Source organism: Peromyscus eremicus, chromosome X (assembly GCF_949786415.1).
Source record: "Peromyscus eremicus chromosome X, PerEre_H2_v1, whole genome shotgun sequence".
Taxonomy (NCBI): Eukaryota; Metazoa; Chordata; class Mammalia; order Rodentia; family Cricetidae; genus Peromyscus; species Peromyscus eremicus.
The window spans coordinates 11,602,860-11,628,133 of record NC_081439.1 but is presented as its reverse complement, the minus strand read 5'-3'; the positions used below and the strand labels follow the sequence as shown (position 1 = coordinate 11,628,133).

The 25,274-nt window shown below is 50.3% G+C and overlaps 2 protein-coding genes across 3 annotated transcripts; one reads left to right on the top strand and one right to left on the bottom strand.

The window, feature by feature from the left end:
• The first annotated feature begins 3,816 nt into the window (after positions 1 to 3,816).
• On the top strand, positions 3,817 to 11,923 carry Foxp3 (forkhead box P3). Of its 2 annotated transcripts, XM_059250968.1 has the most exons (11): positions 3,817 to 4,035; positions 4,552 to 4,656; positions 4,755 to 4,893; positions 5,259 to 5,346; positions 5,429 to 5,533; positions 6,319 to 6,406; positions 6,539 to 6,619; positions 9,496 to 9,646; positions 10,303 to 10,379; positions 10,758 to 10,859; positions 11,020 to 11,923. In XM_059250968.1, exons 1-11 carry the CDS (start codon positions 3,832 to 3,834, stop codon positions 11,161 to 11,163), a joined length of 1,284 nt encoding a protein of 427 aa, XP_059106951.1. In that variant the 5' UTR covers positions 3,817 to 3,831; the 3' UTR covers positions 11,164 to 11,923. The 2 variants fall into 2 exon arrangements, with proteins under 2 accessions (XP_059106951.1, XP_059106952.1); XM_059250969.1 differs by lacking the exon at positions 4,552 to 4,656 and having other exon boundaries at positions 3,832 to 4,035.
• A 30-nt stretch (positions 11,924 to 11,953) lies between these two features.
• Ccdc22 (coiled-coil domain containing 22) lies at positions 11,954 to 23,901 on the bottom strand. The gene is made up of 17 exons (XM_059250967.1): positions 23,735 to 23,901; positions 22,444 to 22,621; positions 18,761 to 18,893; positions 17,785 to 17,891; positions 17,586 to 17,652; positions 17,306 to 17,484; positions 15,683 to 15,877; positions 14,989 to 15,051; positions 14,624 to 14,743; positions 14,044 to 14,163; positions 13,845 to 13,961; positions 13,642 to 13,743; positions 13,452 to 13,559; positions 13,099 to 13,194; positions 12,845 to 12,904; positions 12,694 to 12,768; positions 11,954 to 12,316 (listed from the first exon to the last, which is right to left on the bottom strand). The coding sequence occupies exons 1-17, from the start codon at positions 23,782 to 23,784 to the stop codon at positions 12,203 to 12,205; spliced, it is 1,884 nt and encodes a 627-aa protein (XP_059106950.1). The 5' UTR covers positions 23,785 to 23,901; the 3' UTR covers positions 11,954 to 12,202.
• Positions 23,902 to 25,274: the final 1,373 nt, after the last annotated feature.

Here is a 25,274-nt window from a genome sequence, read left to right as displayed (position 1 = left end):
TTTCTGTTCCATCTCATGTCCCTCACTCTATATCTCTATCTCTCTCTCGATCTGTATCTCTTCTTCCATGTCTGTTTCCCCATATCTTTATTCATATACATATGGGCACACACAAACACACATGATGGATGGATGGATGGATGGATGGATGGATGGATGGATGGATGGATGACAAGACAGAAAGACCCTGGCCTTTGTATGATTTACCCCAGACACAGGACAGAAAGACCCTGGCCTTCCTCCATCCCATACTCTTTCCAGGCCTCACAGAGATGTTGTCAGTTAAACCCAAGATCAGATCTCAGAATTCTCAGTGGGACCTTGCCTCTGACCATCCCCCATTGTGGCCTCAGTTTACCCCACAGTACCCAGGAGACCTGAGATGTCAGTCCCCCTTTCTGCCTTCTCAAAAATTGGATCCAGATTTCAGCAAGATGGTCCATAATCATGGAATGAGGCCAAGCCTCAGAAACTCTGGCCTATGTAAGACCCTGGACCCCATGAGTCAGAAGCCCTAGCTGACCAGAGAATAGTAATGATGGAGGGATATCATTAAGAATGTGTCCTCAGAGTTGGTGCTGGATTCCTGGAGATCACTATTCTGAGGTCTTTCCAAAGAGCCTGGTGGTGTACTCTTTCCATGAGTCCCAGGCCAAATGTCTTCCTCTTGCCCCTATCTCTGGCAGAATGTTATGATTTGGGGAATGCTGTCCCAGGATATGGGGGCTGGAGCTATATGTAAGTGTCCATTTATCAGTGAGACATTTTGCTCAGCATTTTATATGTACTAACTTTGGCAGATGGCCCCTGTTACTGTCCCAAATTAGAAAGGAGGGCAAAGCCTGTCCTACAGATCAGGGCAGAAGAGGGTCCTTCCAATTCTCTGCCTTTAGGGAGCTCGGGGAGGAAGCTGAGGAGAACTTGCTGACATTCCAGGCCCAGCAAGAGGCCTTATAGAGTTTTGGGCTTCCTAGCCTTTAGGTGGTTCCCATTTCTTTGGACTCTGGGACAGCGACCCACACAGTGAGAAGGTGAATCCATGCACCCTACAAAGTTTGTATTCCTGAGATCCTGAAATCCATTGGCTCTAAGAAATGAGGCCCTATAGTTCTAAGTTTCAGCTACTATACCATTTGAAGACCCAACGGGTCCCAATATCCATGAGGCCTGCCTAACACTCACCAAGCGTCCAACCTTGGGCCTGACATCCAAGAAATACAGGATCTACAGAACTTGGGGTTTGCATGGTGGCCAGATGGACGTCACCTACCACATCCGCTAGCACCCACATCACCCTACCTGGGCCTATCCGGCTATGGGATGGACCAGGCAGTTCTCGGAACGAAACCTGTGGGGTGGGTTGTCTGCCCCCTTCTCTTCCTCTGTTGCCGATGAAGCCCGGTGCATCCGGCCGCCATGACGTCAATGGCAGAAAAATCTGGCCAAGTTGGGGTTGTGACAACAGGGCCCAGATGTAGACCCCGATAGGAAAACATATTCTATGTCCCAGAAACAACCTCCATACAGCTTCTGAGAAACAGTCAAAAAGGGACGCCCCAACAGACAGTGCAGGAAGCTGGCTGGCCAGCCCAGCCCTCTAGGTCCCTACTACCACTAGACAGACCATATCCAATTTGGGTCCCCTTTCTGAGAATGTACTGATGCTTCCCAGAGTCACACCAGTTCCAGATGTATTTAGGGAGATTTCTTATAAGTTCTGGCCAAATATCTAGACTGCTTCAAAAGTGACCATGGTCCGCCCATGAGGGCTAAGCCATTATGGTGGAAAATTCTACTCACCGAACTTGATACATATTTGCTTGGACTGCTGTAATGAAGTATCACAAACTGGGTGACTTATACAGCATAGTTTATTGTGTCACAGTTCTGGAGTCTAGAAGACCAAGATCAAGATGTCAGCAGGACTGGCTCCTTTTATAATCTCTTCCTGGCCTTCGCCTAGTTTCTGATTGTTTTCTTTGCTGCCCTTTGCCTTGGAGAAGCATCACCTCATGGCTGCCTGCCTTCATTCAGTCTTTCACCTCCTCATCTCATCACTGTTCTATGAAGCCCGTGTTCTCAGCCTCCACAGACCCAGACCCCTGGTTCTCATGCTAATGGTTTAACCCCTGAGACACTACAGTTTTAATACCTAGGTATTAAACTCACACCAGTCTCTCTCAGGACCACAGTTCTGATGATCTCCATGACATGATAGCAAAGAAGAAATTGCCTTCCAGAACACTTCTGTGCTCCCCTGGCTGTTTTCAGAAGCCATCTGCCCAACCCAGGTAGTATAGTAGACTAGAGAATGACATACACACGCGCACACATATACAGAGCAGGGAGTTTCTGAACTGTAGACACGGATACAGACTTCCTAGAGAAAGATGTGGAGACATCAGTCTGGAATGGTGCCTTGTAATCCCAGCACTCAGAAAGCAGAGGCTAACAGTTCAAGAACAACACAGCTATGTAAGGAGTTCCGGGTCAGCCCAGGCTAAATGAGACCCTGTCAGAAAAGGCTATGGAAAGACTATAGAATTATGAACCTGGGCACCCCTTTAATTTAAAAGGGGGGTAGAATTATATAGTCACTTCAAGATCTGGTTGCCTCTCTGACTAGAACTGTAAGATCCTGAAAGAAAAAAAAAAGCCATGCCTCTGAGGGGCTGTAAGGTACTGGGGCTCAGCAGAGAGGCCTAGCTCACCTTGAGGAGGAACACCAAAGACTGAGGTATGGCTAGGGGAAGAGGATATGGTGTAGGAATTCCAACCTTGAGGAACATAGATTGGGGCAAGTAGGGGTGAGGCTAATTTGGGGGGCACCCAAAGGCCCTAGATCAAGAAATCCTATCCCTCTTTTTTTTTCTGGCACCTGCCATGCTAACTCCGTGCAAGACAGAAGCCCAGAGAAGACTAACCCCCACCGTGGCCCTGAGCTCTGCAGTCTTGAATTCAGTTCCCTGCCCGCATGTCTATCCAGGCATCTAATGCTTACCTTTGCGTCTAGCCACAGCTGACTGTTATCACTGCAAACTCGCTCCTCCATCCTCCATCTCTGGTAGTGCCCACTTTGTCACAGCTGCTTATGCCCGACCCCAGAAGTCATCTTGACCCTTTCTCTCATCTCCTACATCCAAGCTTCCAGCAACTCTGCCCGACTCTGTCTTCAAAGGAGACTTAGTATCCAGCCATTTCTTCCCAGCTCCTCTGCGTTATCCAGGTTAGTAGAGCAGCATCACTTGCCTAAACTATTGCTGTGGACTTCTCACTAGTAGTACTAGTTCCCTGGAACCTTCCCTCGCAGAGCATCCAGCTGAATCTGTGAGCTCATGCCCAAGTCACTGGAATAAAATAATGAGAAGAGAGTCTAAGACGAGTCCCAGCAGAATCAGCAAAGACTGCAGCCTGTACAGAACGCAGGGAGTACCAGAAGGCTGAGGCCCCACCAACCAACTCCCCATTGCCCCACAAACACAACAGGGCTGTGTGGTGCATGCAGACAAGTCAGGTGCTGGACATGTACATGTGGGGGATATATAGATAGATATATATATATATATAGATATATAGATATATATCTTATACACACACACACACACACACACACACACACACACAAAACGTATCAGGGTAGGGTGTATGTGTGTAAGACAGACAAGGGCTAGGGTATAGTTATGGGGCCCTTTGGGGCATGCCCTAGCCAACATCTGCTCTGACCAGAGGCTATCTGTATGGTTCAATTGGATGACCATCTTACACCACCCCTGGAACGCACGTGACTCCATTCCACTGTTGTCCCTGCAGCCTGCCTCTGACAAGAACCCAATGCCCAACCCCAGGCCAGCCAAGCCCGTGGCCCCTTCCTTGGCCCTTGGTCCATCCCCAGGAGTCTTGCCAAGCTGGAAGACTGCACCCAAGGCCTCAGAGCTCCTAGGGACCAGGGGTCCTGGGGGAACCTTCCAAGGCCGGGACCTGCGAGGTGGGGCTCACACTTCTTCCTTGAACCCCCTGCCACCATCACAGCTGCAGGTGAGGCCCGGGGCCCAGAATGGGGCAAGCAGGGTGGGGTACCTGGGCCTATAGGTGCCGACCTTTACTGTGGCATGTGGCAGGAGGGGGGCTGGCTGGGGCACAGGAAGTGGTTTATGGGTCCCAGGCAAGTCTATGACTTATGCAGATGTTACAGGGCCAAGAAAATCCCCACTCTCCAGGCCTCAGAGATTCGAGGCTCCCCCACCCTCCCAATCCTTGTCCCAAAAGGAGACCTTACTATGATCCCTTGGGCATAGCCATGTGTCTTCATCTCACTGTGACAAGAGGAGATGGCTGGAGCCCAGAAAGGTAAGGTGACAGTGTTGGGGCCAACTCTACCACTTGGAACTGTTTGATATTGGTGAGTCGTGTCTCCATGAGCCTCAGAGTCCACGTGTGAACTGGCTATGTTAATAGTTCCTACCACGTGGAACTTCAGTGAAAAGTTGATGAATGAGACACAGAACTGTGATCATGAGGCTAGCTTCTCATGGCGTCTGCCTCTCCTTCCAGCTGCCTACAGTACCCCTGGTCATGGTGGCACCCTCTGGGGCCCGACTAGGCCCTTCACCCCACCTGCAGGCACTTCTCCAGGACAGACCACACTTCATGCATCAGGTATGGAATCTGAACAGGCTGGGAAGAGGGAGCAAACAGGACAACCGTGAGGCAGAAGCCCGAGCCAGGCTGAGCCATGACCCATGTCTGTTCCTCAGCTCTCCACTGTGGATGCCCATGCCCAGACCCCTGTTCTACAAGTGCGCCCACTGGACAACCCGGCCATGATCAGCCTCCCACCACCTTCTGCTGCCACTGGGGTCTTCTCCCTCAAGGCCCGGCCTGGCCTGCCACCTGGTAAAGACCTCAGCTTTCTCCCTATGGCTTCACAGAATCTCCAAGTCCTCAGATCTTCGAATATACACAATGTAAACTTGTCTTAGTTGCAGCCCTATGGAGGTCTAGAGGGGTCTTAAGAGTCATGAAAACTCCAACTTCCAAAAACCCTCAGGCTTAGAACCTTGAAGACACAGAATGTCAAAAACCATAAATCGCTGCCATTAGTCAAAGTGTCATTACTTACCAGTGGGCATCTTTAGGCTGCCCCGTCAGAAGCCCTGCTCTGTGGGAACAGCAGTGTCCTATGAGTCAGAATCTTCAAGATTCAGGGAACGTAGAAGCCTCTGGAACAAGCTCCAGAAGTACACGGTCTCTACCCACAGGGATCAACGTAGCCAGTCTGGAATGGGTGTCCAGGGAGCCGGCTCTACTCTGCACCTTCCCACGCTCAGGGACACCCAGGAAAGATAAGTAAGTTGCCAGTGTTGGGAAGACCCCGTTCTCTCTGCCCACCCCTCTGCTCATGTCCTGGATTCTCTCACCCCCAACCTAGCAACCTTTTGGCTGCCCCGCAAGGATCCTACCCACTGCTGGCAAATGGAGTGTGCAAGTGGCCTGGTTGTGAGAAGGTCTTCGAGGAGCCAGAAGAGTTTCTTAAGTGAGTATCCTGACTCTACCCATGGGGTTCTGGTGTCTGAGCAGAGGTCTGGACTGCATATCTCAACTCAGAATCCTTTTGATGGATGATAAGAAGAAAGTAGTAAAGGCTGAGACTTCATCCATCCCTGGTCTGTGATCGTGGGCAAGTTGCTGGGCTTCTCTAGGCCCAGGTTGTCTCACTTCTATGATGAAACATAATAATGAAGGTATATGCTGAGAGTTATCTTAGTTCCGTTGTATACACAAAGGAACTAAGGCCCAAACAGAATTAAGTCTCAATCAAGCGCACACGGGTGTGATGACTGTTGGCCATGAACCCAGGCAGCCAGGCTCCGGAACCCACACTCCCAACTGCTTTTTCCCCTACACAACACACATTACCGAGCCTCGAGTTTCTGCTCCTCTAGATGCCTGTCGCTCTTTCCCTTCGGCTTCCTATCTGCTCCCTTCCCCTTCTGTATTTCACTAATCACACCTAACTCTTGGCAACGATACACGCCCTGCACGGCCCGCCTTTGCACAGGCTGTGCCCACCACCTGAGGTACCTACCGGTCTCCCTCCCACCACCTTTCTAATAGCTCAGGCCCGGAAGCCAGTAATTGCTGAAGAGTGTGTGTTTACGGCAGTCCAGATGGGGGAGGGAGACGGGGCTCTGGTTGGGTGTAGACAAACTGACTCTAAGGAGAAATCTCCCAAAGGGTCTTGGCTGTCCCTAAATGGAACACCAAGCCTGGAGGCCTGAGCCAGCACGGTCAGCTCCATGGAATCTTCTCCTTGCTCAGGCATTGCCAAGCAGATCACCTCCTGGATGAGAAGGGCAAAGCGCAGTGCCTCCTGCAGAGAGAAGTGGTGCAGTCTCTGGAACAGCAGGTAATGCCTGCTGGGGGTGGCTGAGGGCAAAGAAGGATGGGGGGGCGGCCTCCAAGGGAAGGCCTTAGTGCAGTCAAAGGTGTGGCTAAGAAAGACCAGGCGGAACGCTCACTTTGGTGTGCATCCCCACAGCTGGAGCTGGAAAAGGAGAAGCTGGGTGCTATGCAGGCCCACCTGGCCGGGAAGATGGCACTGTCAAAGGCTCCGGCTATGGTGAGTACCCCAAGTCCAGAGGCAGGAGACTTTAACGTCTGGGGGCAACAGAGAAGCCCTTAAGGGCCAAGTGACCTCTCCTCACATACAAGCCCTGGCCTGTACAGGCCATTCCCACCTCTTTAATATGCATACACACCCTCTGACCTTGTGACCCCCAAACATCACGAGTCTGCTTTTTCAAAGCAATAGTAAATAGGCACATACAGAAGGCAGACAGTAACCCCAATGCACCAGTGGCAGACTCAGAAAACAGGGGGCCCTATATTCAAATTTCAAGATAACAACCTCAGAACCTTGAACACTGTAGGGTCCTATGTGACCGTACATTTCACACACCCAGTCCCAGGCACTTCGCTCATGTGAACTTGAACTCAAGTCTCATACTACAACTGGGGTAGCTACCACTGTCATCCTAATGACCAAATGAAGACAACTGAGGTCAGGAAGACTGTGTTGATTCTCTCAAATTCACAGTTGGATGCTAGGGGATCCCAATTCAGCCCCTGCTCACCCCCAGCCTCAGTATCTATGGCTTCATAGCATGCTCACTCCTGTATCTAATCAAGATGCTCCACAGCTTCTTGGTGGAGTTCAGCCACAGCCTGCAATTGGCAAGAGGGTGGTGCCCTTCTCAAAAGCACTGACCTCACTAGACACACACTATGCACCTGTAGTTCTAGCTACTTGAAGGAGGATCACTTGACCCCTTGAGTTCAAAACCATCCTGACCAACACAGAAGACCTTGTCTCTTAAAAAAAAAAATACTGAGTTGCCACGTCCAGCCATGATATGAGGGTTTGTGCCCAGTCTTATTTTATCAGAAACTGGAGGAGTTGATCTGGGGGAGAGCGGATGTGGAGGGAGGAACTGGGAGGAGTGGAGGGAGGGGAAACTATGGGTGAGATGTAATGTATGAGAGGAGAATAAAAGTTAAAAAAATACAAATAGCCAGATGGTGATGGTGCACGCCTTTAATCCCAGCACTCAAGAGGCAGAGGCAGGTGGATCTCTGTGAGTTCGAGGCCAGCCTGGTCTACAGAGTGAGTTCCAGGACAGCCAGGACTGTTACATAGAAACCTTGTCTTGAAAAACAAAACAAAACAAAAAAACCCAAATAAACAGGAGTTGGGGAGGACGTTCAATAGGAAGAGTGCTTGCCATACAAGTAAAAGGATCTGAGTTTGGATCCCAGCACCCACACCAGATGCAGAGTATACAAGTCTGTAATCCCAGCGCACTTAGGTGGAGACAGAATTACCCAAAATGCTGTGCATGGTAGCACAGGCCTTTAATCCCAGCACCCAGGAGACAGAGGCAGTTAGATCCCTATAAATTCAGGCCAGACTGGTCTACATAGGGAAACTCTGTCTGAAAAAAACAGAATCCTCCAAACTCAAAGCTCATAGGCCGGCTAGCCTGGCATAAGCAGAGGCATACAAGAGATCCTGTCTCAAACAAGGTGAAAGGTTAGGACTAACACCCAAGATTGCCCTCCGATCTCTACACATGCACCAGCACTTACACACATACCAACATGTATGTGTATACACATCACACATACACACAAGTGAGATATAAATATAAGCAAATAAGTAAATGCAAATTTTAAAATAAAGTGGGGTTGGAGGACTGGAGAGATGGATCAGGGATTAAGAGAACCTGCTGTTCTTCCAGGGGACCAGAGTTTCCCAGCACCCACAGGGCAGCTCACAACTGTCTCAACTCCAGTTCCAGTGGATCCAGTGTACTTCTCTGGCCTCCACAGGCACCAGGCACATATGTGGTGCACAGACATGCATGCAGGCAAAATGCCCATACACACAAAATCCTTTTGTTCATTTACAATCAAAATAGAATGGAAGCTGGGTATAATGACTCGTACCTATAATGCCAGCACTCCAGAGGTGGAGGCAAGAGGATCAGGAGTGTCAAGGTCATCCTATGATACATAGCAAGCTAGAGGGCCAGCATGGGCTACATGAGACCCTGCCTCAGAAAAACATTTTTTAAGTAAAAATAAAATGGAAACTGAGTGGTGGTTAGGCAGTAATCTCAGCACTTAGGAGGTTGATACAGCAAGCGCGCGCCCCAAGTTTGAGGCCATCCTGTGCTACATAGTAAATTGCAGACTAGCCTGTATTACAATGTGAGACCCTGCATAAGTAAATAAATAAACAAGCAAACATTTTTAAAAGTAAAATGGAAAGCCGGTGTGGTGGCGCATGCCTTTAATCCCAGAACTTGGGAGGAAGAGGTAGGTGGATCGCTGTGAGTTTGAAGCCAGCCTGGTCTACAGAGTGAGCTCCAGGACAGCCAGGACTACACAGAGAGACCCTGTCTAAAAAAAATAAAATATAAAATAAAAATAGAAGCCACACGTGGTGACACACACTTATAATCCCAGAACTCCAGAGGTAGAGCTAGGAGATGGGCGGTACAGGCCAGCCGGATTTATACAGTGAGACTATCTCAGAAAAATAATTAAGTAAGACAAAAATAAAATGAATAGACAAGGCATGGTGGTACACTCAGGATGCAGAGGCAGGTAAGTTTCTGTAAGTTCCAGGCCAGCCAGGGCTACATAGTAAGACCCCATCTCTAATAGTAATAATAACAAAAATAATAACAATATTTTGTAAACAAAATAAATAGACATGAATATGAGAGAGAGAGAGAGATTTGTGAGGAGGAAGCAGGTAAGCAGTAGAGGAAGGAAGTAGGGTGAAAGTGGTCTGCACGTATTGCATACATGTGCAAAATTGTCCAGAAACAAATTTAATTAGTAATAAAAATACAAAATCATTTTGGAAAGGATAAAACGAAATGAAAAGCTTAAGCCTCTCAATCACCGTTCTCTCCTAAATCCGCCCAGGCCTCAATGGACAAGAGCTCTTGCTGCATTGTAGCTGCGAGCACACAGGGCAGTGTTCTCCCAGCCTGGTCTGCTCCCCGGGAGGCTTCGGACAGCCTGTTTGCCGTGCGGAGGCACCTCTGGGGAAGCCATGGAAACGGCACCTTTCCAGGTCAGTGGAGTCTGCACCCCATCTGATGACCCCACGCTCCTCATACCAATTGGTGCCAGGAGGTACAAAGGAGTTCCCATTCCCCTCACCCCCACCAGCAGCTGGGAGGAAACTGCACCTGAGTTTATTAGGCCTAGAAGCCTCCAATGGTTACAAAGCCATAGCTCCGGGCCCGTGTCTTTTGGGGATTGGAGCCATGCCTCACCCACCTGGCATCAGCTGTTTGATTTGGTCATGAGAGAGGGACCTAGCTAAGTCACTCCAAAGAACCCTCCCTTCTTCCTACCTCAAGGGGAATCAGGTGGATTCTTCCCAGCTCACCAATCCACTCCCACCTGCCAGGCCTAGACTGTGGGTTTACCAGGAACCACAACTCTTTGGTGTCATACTGGCTACGTCACTTGAACTGCTTACGTGCCTTTGATGTGCACGTTACCCGACTTCTTTTTAATCGGGGGGAGAGCTATTTTGGGAAAAGCGGTACAAGGAAGAGTTAGCTGATGGCGGGTACTCAGTAAACAGTACCTGTGTGTGATCACAGACCCCCCCCCCTTGGTGCTAACGGGAGGATTTCAGGCCTTGGACTCACAGTGGAGACAAAGGTGGGGTAGGGTGTGAGGAGGTCATGGGGCCTGATCTATCCCAACCCTCTGCAGAGTTCTTCCACAGCATGGACTATTTCAAGTTCCACAACATGAGACCCCCTTTCACCTACGCCACCCTCATCCGATGGGTAAGCGGGGCAGCCTAGGCCTGGCAGCTGGGGGTCAGGGGTGCTTGCCTCCCACCCTGCTGCGTCCCTCTGCACCGAGAGTGGAATCCTGCAGTAACAAACCTCAGCTCTGAGGAGCTTCACCCCACAGCTGTCCCTGGACCGAAAACTAGTACAAGCCAGGGCAGTGCCAGCCAAACCGTGACACTAAAAACTACCCTTTCCACTGCCCACCGCACGACTAACTTCATCCTTGCCCCCATGCCTCACCCCATTCTCTCCTTCCTCTCCCTTGACCCACAACTACACACCTATCCCAGGCAGAGAGCCTAGAGTAGGCTCCTCCCTCAGGCACAATTCTGAGGGAGCATGCTCACTCCACCCGATTCCACCTTCCAGGCCATCCTGGAAGCTCCAGAGAAGCAGAGAACACTCAATGAAATCTACCACTGGTTCACACGCATGTTTGCCTACTTCAGAAACCACCCGGCCACCTGGAAGGTGAGCACCTCTGTACCCAGCAGGGGCCGGGATGGCTCCAAGGGTGGTTCACCTCAGGCTAAACGTGTGGGAAAGGGGCAGGTCAGTGCTGAGGTCTGCTGAACTCACTGGATGACTGTCTACCCCATCCCTGCCCGGGGGCCTGGTCTTCCTTGCACAGAATGCCATCCGCCACAACTTGAGCTTGCACAAGTGCTTTGTGCGAGTGGAGAGTGAGAAGGGAGCGGTGTGGACCGTTGATGAGTTTGAGTTTCGCAAGAAGAGGAGCCAACGCCCCAGCAAGTGCTCCAACCCTTGCCCTTGATCTCAAAACCAACACAAGAAAGATGGACAGGGGCCAAAACACGCAACTGAGGCTATGGAGGCAAGGAGGCAAGTCCCGGACATATCTACAGAGACCAGGCAATGATGTTTCCGCCGTCTTGCCTGTCAGGGCCTCTGCTCCCTGTCTAGCTGCCCTCGTGGATTGTATCTTCTGCCGTAAGGCTGAGGGACACCAATCCCAGTCCAGCCCCTATCCCCAACCCATTCCCAAGATGGGCTTTCCAGCCAAACAGCCCTCATACCCAGCTATACCTACAGCCTGCCTTGGCCACTCCCAAGCGGGGAAATGACACAGACACACACAGTCATAATCCTGCCCCCTGGACTCAACCCAAACCCTAAAACACAAAGAGCCTGCCTTGGTACATTCTTCTGCCCTCAAAGTTGCATGGTCCTGCAGTCTCACACGACTGCAGTCCTACTGACTCCTACCCCAAAGCACACACGCACAACATCTGGAGCCATGGGCACTATCACATAGAGGTGTAGATGCAGACCCTTGCCCAACTGCAGCACTGGAACCTTCCAGATTACATCCCAGAAAAGCACACAGGCATAACAGGTCATACACAGCCTCATGCAATGCCCCCAAATAATCAACAGTCAGACACAGCTTGTCAGAACTCACACATGCACACACATGTAGCCCCCTCCACTGTATCTCCTGAGCTCCATGAATACACACTGACTCACCAAAATGTACCCCATGTCTCACTTGCCACTGACCCCAGTCCCCGACCCCAAGCCCCAATCCAGGCCTCAGCGTGGACCACAGAAGAATTTCTCTTTTATTTGGGATCCAAGCCCCCTGCCCCCAGTGCCCATCCAATAAACTGTGGCCAAGCTAGACAATCACCCTGATCAAAGAAAGATGGGACCAGATAAGCAGGCACCTGGGTTTAAGATGCCAGCAGGAAAAAGTGGATGCCAAACAGAAGGCAGTGCTGGAACAAGTGCTTAGGCACTGTCTCCAGCACCCCCAAATTCCTGCCTGTGGCTAGGAGACCTCCATCAGGGTTCTAGGCCTCCCGGACCCGGCCCAAGAGACCAGCATTCTCCTGGCGAAGGGCTCGGTAGTCCTCACAGATCTTCTCCAGGTTGCTCAGCGTCTTCTTGCCCATCTCTGTCTCAATCTAAGACAACATGATGCACACATCTTCAGCATGCAGGGCCCATTTTCCAGCCCCTACTGGCTGCCCCTCTACTGTGTTACTCTGCTCCTCCCACCCCTGGAACAGTGGCCTGTCCCTTCCCATCACCAGGCCATTGTGTATGTCCTTCCCTCCGCCTAAAGTCACAGCTTCTGCCATGGGTTCTGGGAGGTGGGAGGTAGAGCCTCAAGCTAGAAGCCAGGGCTCAGAGTAGACAACTGGCTAGCTCCAGGTCCCAGGCACAGCAGGCACTAAGGCTGAGCCTCTAGCTGCAAGCTGTCTGTCTGGTTTCACGGACTCTCACTGTAAAACAAGGAGCTAGCCCCTGGCCTGCCTCCATTCCCCTTCCCCGATCTCACCTGCTCCTCAAGGTCTCGAACTTCCCTCATAATAGTGCCTGTGTCCTCAATGGTCTGGATGAGCTGACTGCAATTCTGGAGACAAGAATACAAGGCTTGCACCTGTGCTAGCCCTCTACCGCCAGCCCACCAGGAACATGGCTCCCCTCACCTCATGCAGGGCGGCTAGGTATTTGTAAGCTTTCCGAACAGCATCATCCTTCTTAGCATCCTGAAAAGACAGAAGGGACCGCAAACGTGTCAGCAAGCCATTCCCGCTTTTTCCACTACTCCATCCCCCTACAGAGCCATCCTCTACTACCTACCACTTTACCTCCACCCTCCACAGAGCAAAGCCAGGCCCAAGCAACAGGCACCAGTGCCCAGTCCCGCCCCTCCCCTCCCCCAGGCCAGCCTGCTTCATACCTTGAACACGAGCTCATCAGTCACTGCAAATGTCCGGTCCAGCTTCCCAGAGAGAGAGTTGATTTCCTTCTGAAGTTCCTTTGTGTCCGATAAGATCTGGCAGAAACCAGGGTGGCCATCAGTCCATGTCTGGGGGCATGGTGGCTGGCCAGGGATGGTACTCATGTGCCTGTACTTACATCCAGTCAGGGCCTGTGTCACTGTGTTGGGGTGGCTGGGGTAGACTGTATGTGACTATTATATGTTGGGGTGTGCCGGAGCAGCTCTACCTATCAGAGACCATATAGTCCCTGTATAACTACCCTATTCCTGTCTGCCCACATGATCCACCCATCAGAGCCACAGTGGCACACCTTAGTGATCTCTTCCTTCTGCTTCCGGATGTTGCCCACAATCTCCAGGATGCGCTGGGTATAGGCCAGCCGGGACACATCTTTTGGCAGAGTCTCCAGCTCTGACACCTAGACAGGAACATGGCAGGCATGAGCCCAAGCCCCACACCTCACCCACCATGACAACCCGGGGCCCTAAAATCGGCCTTACCAGCTGCTTATAGACCTCCTCCTTCCTGCGAGCCTCTTCTGCAGCTGCTCGAACACTCTGGTGCAGCTCCTGGATTTCTGCCAGCCGACGAGATGATTCCAGCTGCCGGGAACCCATAGACAGAAGGCAGTGAGCAGAGCTTAGAGACCGCCCCCAATGGAAGCAGCACATCTCCACTCATAGCCCAGGACTGTGCCACCTACCTCCCTGCAGTCCTGGAGTTTTCGGAGGTGGCGGTACTCGGCAAGAAGCGGGACTCGATGTTTCTCCCACTGACTTGCTAGGTGAATAACCCGCTGGGCACTACTCTCCACCACGTGCTGGCAGGAGTCAGGGAGTATGTCAAAACAGGCTGGATCCATCCAGCCCGCCCTTCTCAGCCCAACCCCAATCCCAGCCCACCTGCAGCTTGGCGAGGTTGGCAGCCCCGTCAGGCAGCAATTCCACCGCCCTGCTCTTCAAGCGTAGGGCCTGCTCCTGCTCAGCCACACTGAGTTCACTTTGTCGACACTCGGTTTCCACCTGGTATACTCACAGCCAAGCTCCCAGTCATATACACAGCTCATCATCCTAGTGAGCCCATTATGGCCCTGGCCCAGCTCAAGGCCTTACAGAGCACCCCATGGCCTCTACCTACTCCAGGCCTCTGGATCTTCAGCTCCATACCGATAGCCAGAAGCCCTGAGAAGCCCTGCAAGTCCCTGCCCATCCAGACCCATCTTGCTCCACTGATGCCCATAGCTGCTATGTCCCCCTACAAAGCCTGACTGGTACCCAAATGTGCCTCTAACCCCTATAGGTCCACCAAGTCATCAATCCAACATCTTTCTTTGCCTCACAAGTTCTCCCGAACCTTCAATAACACCAGAGGTCCCTAGCATCCTCCATCAACAAGCCTGGCATCTATAGACCTCTACGGAGCATCTCTCAAGGCCCTAGTTTGGGACCTGATCCAGCCCAAGTCCCTCTCCCAGCCCCTCACCTGCATAAGGTTCATTCCCAGGGTCTTCATATCAGCTTCAACCTCCTCAATGTTGTGGTTCACACTTGCCAGCTGCTCCCGGAGAGACTCTAACTCCTGCTCTTGAGCTGCCCGTGTGTCCTGGGAAGCACAGGCCAGTCTAGGTGGAGCTACCAAGTCCAGAAAGTCCAGAAGACAGGCAATAGCCCAGCTACACTGACTGACTCACACACATACACACACACACATTCTCTCTCTCTCTCTCTCTCTCTCTCTCTCTCTCTCTCTCTCTCTCTCTCTCTCTCTCTCTCTCTCTGTGTGTGTGTGTGTGTGTCTGTGTCTGTGTGTCTGTGTGTCTGTGTGTCTGTGTGTGTGTGTCTCCTTACCTGTTCAGGCCTCTGGGAGGTAGCTGGTACGTCTGGTACCTGGGTGGCCTGGACCTGGGGCTCCTATGGGTAGAAGCAGCAACCTGGTTGTCAGTCACACAAGGTCCTATCCTTCACAGCCTAGCCTTAAACCCCAAAGCACCCTCAAGCACTGTACCCATGTCCTCTCAACCACTGACAGTTTTCAGACTGTGACTACAGCAGAGTAAAGCACCATCTGTAACTGCACGTTAGAGTGGCGACCACAAGGAAACCTCCCTGAGGCTAACCCTGACCACCCCGACCCTATAACCACCTGGCCATATAACCACCCCGACCCTGTAGCCACCCCGACCCTATAACCACCCAGGTCCTATAACCACCCAGGCCAAAATGTCCATGAGAAAGGCAGGTGTTCCTCTGGGTGGATGTCCAAGAAGAAAAGATGTTCTCAAAGGAAACATGTTAACCAAAGGAAAGCCCAAGGAATGATGGGATTTGTGCTGGGAGCACGGCACACCCCTTACACAAGTCCCATCTATCTGCCCTTTCTCCACTCAAGTCCCAAGAAGCTAGGGGAGCCCTCTGGGCACTCTCTCCCAGTTGGAGAGGGCCTACTCAGTAGCACAGGGAACTTGTACAGAATACAGTGGTGTTAATACATAAGGCAACCCTCAAAGTCAGCCATCAACACAGTCCACTCTGGCCTACCCACCAGATGGAAGGTAAACTTCTCTGAATGGGTGAAGCGGGAGCCTTTGGGGGTACTAGTCTTATCCCTAGCACCCCAGGCCTGTAGCATCTCTCCTAAATCTCGGACTTGTGTCGGGGCTCCAAGTGGACCCCAGCTTTGACGCAGATGTTCAGCCAGCTGTTTGTGCAGTCGCTGCTGTGGAGCCCGGGAATCCTCCTGGAAAGAAGACAGGAAGAGGAAGGCATAAGGGCCTGCTAGTTCCTAGAACCCTGCCTTCCCACCAAGGCAGGTCCCTGGCCTATTGGCCTAGGAGCTCCCCAAGGACAGAGAGGTGCCTTTCTCCACAACTACATCTCTCTACCCAGTCACTCCTCACCCTGCGGAAGAATGTGAGAAGAGAGCAAAGTGAGCCTGGAGCTTTCAAATCAGGAGGCAGAAAGGATGGTGGGCAGCAAAGACACAAAATGGAGAGTACCAGACCAAAATGGTTCTGAGTTCGGGACAGAGGAAGATAAGTAAAGGAGAGAAGAAAAGAGACCATTTCAGTGGTGAAGGGTACTAAGAAATCATTTCATTCAGTATGAAAATGGCACAATGGTTACATAAAAAATGTTCTTATGAGTAATGACACGTCATCTGGACTAAAGAGTTGAAATTATGTGACAGATTGGGTTGGCTAGGATTTGATCCTGAACATAGAACCCAGGGCCTTGTACGTGCTAGGTAAGTGTTCTACCATGGAGCTACATCCCAAGCTCTGGGATTTGCTCTAAAATACAAGGGGAAAGTTAAAAGAGAATGGAAGACAGGAATCATTAGAATAATCTAATCTCTCTATATTTATGCTTTAAAATTCCTGCGAATTTAGAGAGGAGACATGCTTGTAGTCCCAGAACTCAGGAGGCAGAGGCAGAGGGATTGTAAATTGTGATACCGGCTTGGGTTACATAGTGAGACTTTGTCTCAAATCTCTCCTAAAAAACCCGAGAGAGGACAGGGAGAGAGAAAGAAGAAGCAAATGGCAACCAGAGTAGCAGAGATAGATAGAAAGAGACAAAGCAGAAATGAACGGGGGGGGGGGGGGGGGGGGGACCACAGGTGGAGAAGCAGATATCAGGGAGAGGGGACAGATAAAGAAGTGGGCAGAGGTGGAGAAAGAAGATGAAGAGGTAGGAGAGGACAAGAAGGGACAGGCAAAACTGAACAGAGAGATGCCGTATACAAATGGAGAGACAGAAAGGGTGAGAAGGAGGGGCAGGGAAACTCCACAACAAGAAAGACAGTAACAGGAGGAGATGGTGCAGACACCTAGAGCCAGAAACCACGAGGATCACTGACAAAGGCAGAGACAGAGACAGAGCTCAGGGACGTGCCCCAGTCCGCACAGGGAATACTCCCGGGTAAAATTCACACAAGATCACTACCCCACCATCCCATTTTTTTCAGAACAGGAAAGCAGGCAGAGGGGAAAGACTTGCTGCAGGCTCTGTCCTTCTCGTCCGTTCTTTCAGGCAGGGAGCCAGGCAGGTGCACACAGAGGAGAACAATGAAGAGAGGGACAGAGTGGGGGAAATGAGATGCGCAGAGCTAACGGGAGCCACCGGAAGCAAAAGCCTTGGGACGAGAGCTGAACACTGGTGGTACCTGGGTTTGGAGGCGGTGTGCCCAGCACACTCGGTCTTCATCTCCTGGGCTATCCCTGTTCACAGGCTGGCAGAGCTGGACGGCATGATGTTCGAGGAGTGAGGCTGCCCTCCGCATCAGCTGGGGCACCTGTGTGGGGGCTGGTAGCAGCAGAGGACTCGCCTGGAACTCCCGTGGCTCTGAAGGCAGAAACAGTGTCAGCCAGCTGCCCCACCGTACACCAACGCTCATACACACACCTCTGCCCTCCTCACTTAGATCCACACAGCTGCAGCCTCACCTCCTCTGGAACTCAGTTCAGACAGAACCAACCTGCTGGAATGGAACGACTGCTGGAGGCCTGAACCCTGTGGGGAGAGCAGAGTCAGCCTCCGGAATGAGGCCCTGGTGAAAGGGGGCCAACAACCTGAGCAAATGGCTGAGGACAAAGAAGGCAAGGAGGGGGACAAGTCCAGATGGATAGGAGGTGGGGATCCCACCTGGAGGCGTTGCAGCTTGGGAGTTCGAAGGAGAGGTGGGACCCAGGGCACGGCCAGCTGGTCCCGGATTTGGCTCCCAATGGCCCGAAGGAAAATAGCCGAGTCACCTATGGGGTGAGGGATGGGGGGTAGGGAAGGAGTGACATGCCACAAATCTGAAAGTACTGGGAAGCCAGCCATAGCCCCTGATCCCTCGCCTCCAGATGCAGATGGATTCAAGTAGCATTCCCAGGCATTCAACAGTTACTGAGCTTAAACTAGGTAGGTAACAGTTACCGGGTTAAACACCACTTCAGGGGAAAAAGTGATAAGGTCCCCATCTTCATGGAGTCAGCAAGATAACAGAAAAGAAACTTCATGAATAGGACCATCTATTCTAAGCAGGAGAGAGAAGGATTGCTAAAAGGGGCCAGAATGTTCCAAAGAGCAGCCAGAGAAAGGCCCTGCTGAGGTAACAGAGCAGAAGCCACAGAGAGTGAAAGATGTATTTAACCTTTTGACATTCTGACATGATGTTATCATCTACAAAGTTCGTGCTCAAGAACAGTGCAATTGAGTCACGCCAAAAAAAATCTCCTAACATTTTAAACAGGTTTGCAGTTGTGTGTTGGTTGACATTCACAGCTATCTTCAGCTGCGTGTGCCCCCAGGGTTGGACTCACCTGATACGGAGATGACTGTGAAGAGATCTGAGAGAAGAATACTCCAGGGACCCAAACACCCTGAGGCTAGACTGTGCCTGGCACATTTAGAGAACATCAAGAACACCCACGTAATGAGAATGGAGTGAGTGAGGATCAGAGGTACAGGAGCTCCTAGCCTCATGCTACTTGCCTGGTATCCATCTGCTCTCTGACCTCAGACCCACCCAATTCTCCTGAAGATACATCCTGCCCCCTACCCTTCCTGCCACCTCTCTCAGCCCCTATCACCCTGGGAATACAGTCCATTTCCCCGGTCCTGCAGGACCCCATACCTGCAGGCTGGTCTGCATCCTCAGAGGCATCAGTGGGTAGCCGCTCAGCCAAGAAGAGAAGCAGGTCTCGGAGGTCAGGCTCACTGGGATAGAGGAAGTTCTGATAGCCAAGCTCCAAGGGATAGCCCAGGTCCTGGAGGTTAGCAAGCATAACCAGATAATGATGCTGAGGGTAAGAAGGCAAGCCCGCATTTGCCAAGCAGGGAGGAGCCTCCTGCTCTGGGGGCCATGGCACTATCTATCACACCTTCTCTGACTCTTTCACCTGCCATCACCCTCCCACGTCCCCCCTGCATCACCAAGGCATCCAGGCCTCAGTGACAGCCACAAAGCCATCATAGTCAGTATTGCAAGGTCAAGAAAAGACATTAAAGCTCAGCAGGCTTGCTGCCAGTGGTGGCTCACACCTTTAATCCCAGCACTCGGGAGGCAGAGCCAGGCGGATCTCTGTGAGTTCAAGGCCAGTCTGGGCTACAGAGTGAGTTCCCGGACAGCCAGGGCTACACAGAGAAACCCTGTCTCCAAAAACAAAAACAAAAGCAAACCTCAGCCTTGCTAACTATAACTCAAAATCCAAAGGCCATAAAAGAACACAGGATTTCTGCCCATATGAAAAGAAACAACTTTAAGAAAAATATAATTAACAAAATCAAAAGAGCAATGACAGTTAGGAAAACAATATCCAGAGTCTTTGAGAAGAATGTCATGAACCTACCTATTATCTACGTACTGCCTAAAAAAGAGAACTGGGGATGTGCGTCAGAGTGCTGGCTTACATGAGCAAGGCCCTGGGTTCCATCCCTAGCACCAACAAAATAATTATCACCATTACCATCATCATCATCACCACCACCAACAGGCAAAAGATCAGCAAACACACAGCTCAGGAAGAAAGGACTATCACGGGTTCTAGATAGGTTCAAAGACATCCAGACCCAGAAAGCAAACTGCCTAGACTCAAACCCAAGCTTTGCTTCTTACCAACTGTGTGACCTCGGGCCAATACTTCTCTGTACTTCACTTTTGTTATGTAAGAAAAAAATTATACCAAGGCCTAGAGAGATGGCACAGTGGTTAGGAACACTGGCTGCTCTTCCGAAGGACCTGGGTTCAATTCTCAGCACCCACATGGCAGCACATGACCATCTGTAACTTCGGTTGAGGGGGGGGCGCAATGCCTTCTTCTGACATGCACCAGTACCAGGCACACAAATGGTACATACACATACATGTGGACAAAAGCTCTCATATGCATAGAATAGAAAATAAATCTAAATACAAATTTGAAATATTTTTTAAAAAGATACTAAAAGTACTCATCTGAGACAGTTGTCACAAAGTTTAAATGAGTTGTCAGCATGTTACCACAATGCCTGGGCACAGAGTATTGACTCAAAAACTGTCATTATGATATGTATCCATGTATTGTTACAACAGAAGCTGCATTAGAGGCCCATGGCCACACAAGTATAAAAACAACTGGCTTCTATGCTACATTATTTAGTTGTTGTTTTTTTAACGTGACATCTATGATCTAAGAGTTGTGACTGATAAAAAGAAACTCATTCCAGGAGTGGGTTGTTGTGGTGGTTTGAATAAGAATAGCCCCATAGGTTCATAGATTTGAATGTTTGGTACTATTTGAAAGGACTAGGAGGTGTGGCCTTGTTAGAAGAAATGTGTCACTGGGGGTGAGCTTTGAGGTTCCAGAAGCCCAGGCCAACCAAGCCCAGAGTCTCTCTCTCTCTTCCTGCTGCCTTGGGATCCAGACGTAGAATTCTCAGCTACTGCTCCAGCCTGTGTGCCGCCATGCTCCCCGCCATGCTGATCATGGACTAAGCCTCGGAACTGTAAGGCAGCCCAATTAAATGCTTTCTCTTATAAGAGTTGCCGTGGTCACAGTGTCTCTCTTCACAGCAATGGAACACTGACTAAGCAGCCATATACAGTGACAGATGCCAAAACACAGGGGCTTTAGATACAGAAATGGAGACCAGAAGCAAGATACGTAGAGAGGAAGACACCCGAACACACAATGCTGAATTGGAGACCCTTTCTGGTTGCTGCTGGCAAACCATGTCTGCTGAACTAGACAATCACATGTATCTCTTGGCCACCAAGTTCTTTGCCCCACACTGAAATTCACATGAGCCACAATTTCCAGAGGCAGACAGCACTGAGAAGGGAACATCAGAGAAAGCTACATCCCACCATCTTGGTGCTTCCCACTGAGCATACTCCACGCCCAACAGAAGACAGAGCTTCTCTCTTGGAGGGCCATCTTCCAGAACGTGGCCCCAAACAGGGGCAGGCTGATCACTTCATGAGGCCACCAAGCGCCCTAGACAGAAGACTATGAGAACTCCTGACAGCTAGGTGAACCTTAGATTAATGAGCTAGCTAGGCAGAGCCAACCGGGGTACTGCTCAGGTCAAAACTGCGTAAACCTTGGTCCAAGGCAAACAGCTGTGATGAGCCTGTCCCCTTTGGTCTGCAAGGAAGTTTTCACTGGCTATTCTAATGGCCTGCCACCATAGCCTAGCAACTTACTGAGTATGCTGAAAGTGTCTACATTCACTCCATAGCAACAGGCTGCTGGGATGCATGCAGCCAAGTGATGCTACCAACTGTTCCTATGGCAACTCAGTTTTTGCTTTTTGAACACTGGAGACTGAATCCAGGACCTCATACATATGAAGTACACACTCTAAAACTGAGCTACACCCTGACTCAGTTTAGCTTCCACACTCATTCTACACAGACAGAAACTGAGGACCAAAAGGTTAAAAAGCAGGCCCAAAATCACCAAGACAGTGAGCTACAAGAAAAGGCAGAACTCTCAGCTCTTGACCACAGTAACTGGACACTGCTCTGAAACGGAGGGATGGGCGCTTCATTGAAGAAGTTCTTTTTTTTTTTTTTTTGGTTTTTCGAGACAGGGTTTCTCTGTGTAGCTTTGCGCCTTTCCTGGGACTCACTTGGTAGTCCAGGCTGGCCTCGAACTCACAGAGATCCACCTGGCTCTGCCTCCCGAGTGCTGGGATTAAAGGTGTGCGCCACCACCGCCCGGCTGAAGAAGTTCTTTATTCCACCTAACAGAGTAGCATTTTTGGAACCAGGAGAGGCATAATACAATGTAACAATGTTTTCCTTACACAGAACGCCTTTCTCTGGGGAACCATCCCTTCTCCAGCTCTACCGGATGAAACAGCAGCTAATCCGTCCTACAGGATGTGTCCATATGATCTGGGCAGAACTAAGCAGAGCTTTGTTTAGGAGTATACAACCCGACCGAGGTCTTTCTTCAGCCCTAGTAAGTAGGTAAAGGACTCCTATGTGACACTGGGGTGAAATCTGGATGCCAAGCTTAAAAGATGGGTGCTGAAGGTAGTCCGAGTGTAAACTGAACCAGCTCACCTCCTCCACACTGCCTTCCTTTTATCATCTCCATTTCACGGATAAGGAAACAGGCATGGAAGGGTTAGGGTCACACCGCCAGTATGGGTAGAGCTAGGTGGAGTCCGAACTAGCCACACAGTGTGGCCACGGAGGCGGCAGCTTTAACCACTAATGAATGCTAAGCCACAAAGAGGGACAGAGAGGAAGGCAAGAGAGTCCAAGAACTTGGTGACTCTGTGAAAAGGGAAGGAAGATGATGTGCATACTGGGAGGAGGGCACTCACCATGCAGGCCTGAGCCAGGTTCATGGCCAGGCGGAACCGGGCAGACATGGCTGGTGGCAGCAAGTGACTGAGGCCAGAGCCCACATCAGGATTGATCACTCGAAGGCATCGGACCACAGCCTCTACAACCAGCTCCGTGGTGAAAGCTCGCAGAGTCTGCACTTCTGGAGGGACTGCCCTAAAGAGGAAGGCAGCAGGGCTTAAGGAGGAGTAGTTAGGGGGAAAAAAAACAGCCTTGTAGAGAAGGAAGCTCTAGAACCCGGGTGGGAGCGGGGAAGAACCTAGGCTTCAACAGACCCTGGGTGTTAGCAACTATGACTTCTACTTGGTCCTAAGACCTCTGTGAATACAAATGACCCGAGTTCAGAAAAGTCTCAAACTCCCCTGCACCTCAAAGTTTCAAACCTCTGGGATCTGCAAAGGTGAAAATGCTCCAAGTGGCATGGTCTCCATATTTCTAGGAGAAATGCATGGCAAGGCCTCCTAGATCTACCAGAGTTTGAAAAAACTACACAGTAAGAGGCTGGGGTTTTCAGAAGTCTCAAATGCCAGGGTCCCTGAATAGAAACAAAAATCAGACACCTTAAATTTTGGCATCCAGGACTTTTAGGGCCCTCAAACAGAGGATTCCTTGTGTGTCAATGGTTTTGTTGTTTTGTTTTGTTCTGTTTTTTTCAAGACAGGGTTTCACTGTGTAACAGCCCTGGCTGTCCTGGGACTCTCTCTGTAGACCAGGCTGGCCTCGAACTCACAGAGATCTGCCTGGCTCTGCCTCCCGAGTGCTGGGATTTAAGGCGTGCGCCACCACCACCCGGTGTATGTGTCAGTATTACCAACTGCTGCTGCAGCCAGAATTTAGGGCCCCGGTGTTTTGAAAAGCCCTGAGTGTTTCAAGAGCTAAAGTCTGAAGATCCTCAAGTATCCAGTTTCAGAGATTCCGGAGACTCTGAGTGCCAGTCCTGGGTTGTAAGCTTCCTGAATCTCAGAGTGCAGGTGTCCTACAGCCTCTAAATATCAGGGTCTCAGCTTATTAGTGTCCAGACCACACATTTCAGGTCTCAGTTCCTAAGGTTCCAGACTTGTAATGTGTCTGAGTCCTTTGGGCTTACCAAATGTCCAGATCAAAGAGTCTGGGAGATCCATGATGTTAAGGTGTAGGGAGGCTTAGGATCCTGTAAGTTGGGGCCCTTGGGTGACAAGATCTCGATTTTAAGGTTCCCGGGTAGTGGGGTCCAAGGTTTTGGAGTCCCGGATGTGAGCAATTGGAGGAGAGTGGGAGCTGCGTACTTACGTGCCCGCCTGGCGCAAGGAATGGATGAGGATTCGGTCGGCCTCTTCCATGGTGGAGTCAGTTCTAACTCTGGGGCTGGGTCCAGGACCAGAACAGAGAAAGTGGAGCAATGCTGTAGCAACTGCTCTCCCCGCGCCCAAGGAGGACAGAGCATCACGTGCCACGCAAGGAACATTGGGAAGTGTAGTTCTGAGAGTGATCGCTGTGCGGGCAGGATGCCTGGAGGCGTGGTATGTTGTATACACTCAGAGCTGAGCACGCAATGGCTGCTGGAAGCTGTAGTTCTTCCACCTGAAGTCCTGTGGACTCCTCCAAGGGAAAAACGAATTGCGCTAGCAGTTGAGGGACAGGACAGAGAAAATTTTCATTTAAGGACGCGTTCATCTTCCAAGTTGCAAAAGCCTACAAGTATAGAAAATGACTATTCCCCTCTGTCTTGCTTTTCTCATCTGTAAAATGAGAATCTTGATAATACCTATGTCCTAGGGTTAAGATATAATTACTACTACTGGGGAGGCGGCTCAGGATAAGGGCTCCTGCTACCAAGCCTCACAAGCTGAATTTTGTCCCTGAGATCCACATGGTAGAAGGCGAGAAATGACTCAATAGAGTCTGAACTCCACATGTACACTGTGACACATGTATGCCTGCGTGCACACACACAAACAATCAAATAATACATCTTAAATAAATAAGCAAACATAATTCCTGGACCAGTAAGATGGTTCATCATGTAAAGTCTCTTGCCACCAACACTGATAAACTGAGTTAGATCCCTAGGACCCACAGGGCATATAAAGAGAATGGACACCTAAAAGTGTCCTCTGACATCCACACATATGCAGCAGTACCACTGGCACACACACACACACACACACACACACACACACACACACACACACGATGAAAAAAGAAACAGAATTACTAAGCCGGGTGCAGTGGAAAACACCTGTAATCTCAGCACCCGGTTGGAGTGTAGATTGGGCTACACAGGGAGACTACTACAAAAGAAAAGAAGAGAGTGGGGGAAGAGAGAAAGAGCTGTCAGTTATACTTAGTCATGCAATCAATACATGGGCCATTTTAATATGCTATACATGCATGTTCAATCAAAAATATTGACACAGCAAATATCTATATAACCATTACTTATTGAACAGCCTATTTTGTCTCCACTGCCCAGTAGTGCTAAAAATTGTCATAAATCACACACATATACACACACCCATCACACATGGCTCAGTTTCTGAACTATACTTTTTTTTTATTGTTGTGCTGTTTTGTCTCGGTTTGGTTTGGTTTTAAGACAACCAAGTCTTGCAATGTAGCCCAGGATGGCCTCAAATTTGTAATGATAATACTCCTTTCTCCCAAGTTCCGGGATTAAAAGCTTGTGCCACCACCCATGGCTGTATTCTATTTTTAATTACTGTAGATTTATAATGAGCCTTGATATCAGATACGGCAAGTCTTCCCATCTTGTTTTTTTCCCAAAAAGGTTTTGGCTTTTCTTGGTCCTTTGCATCTCAAAGATATCAAT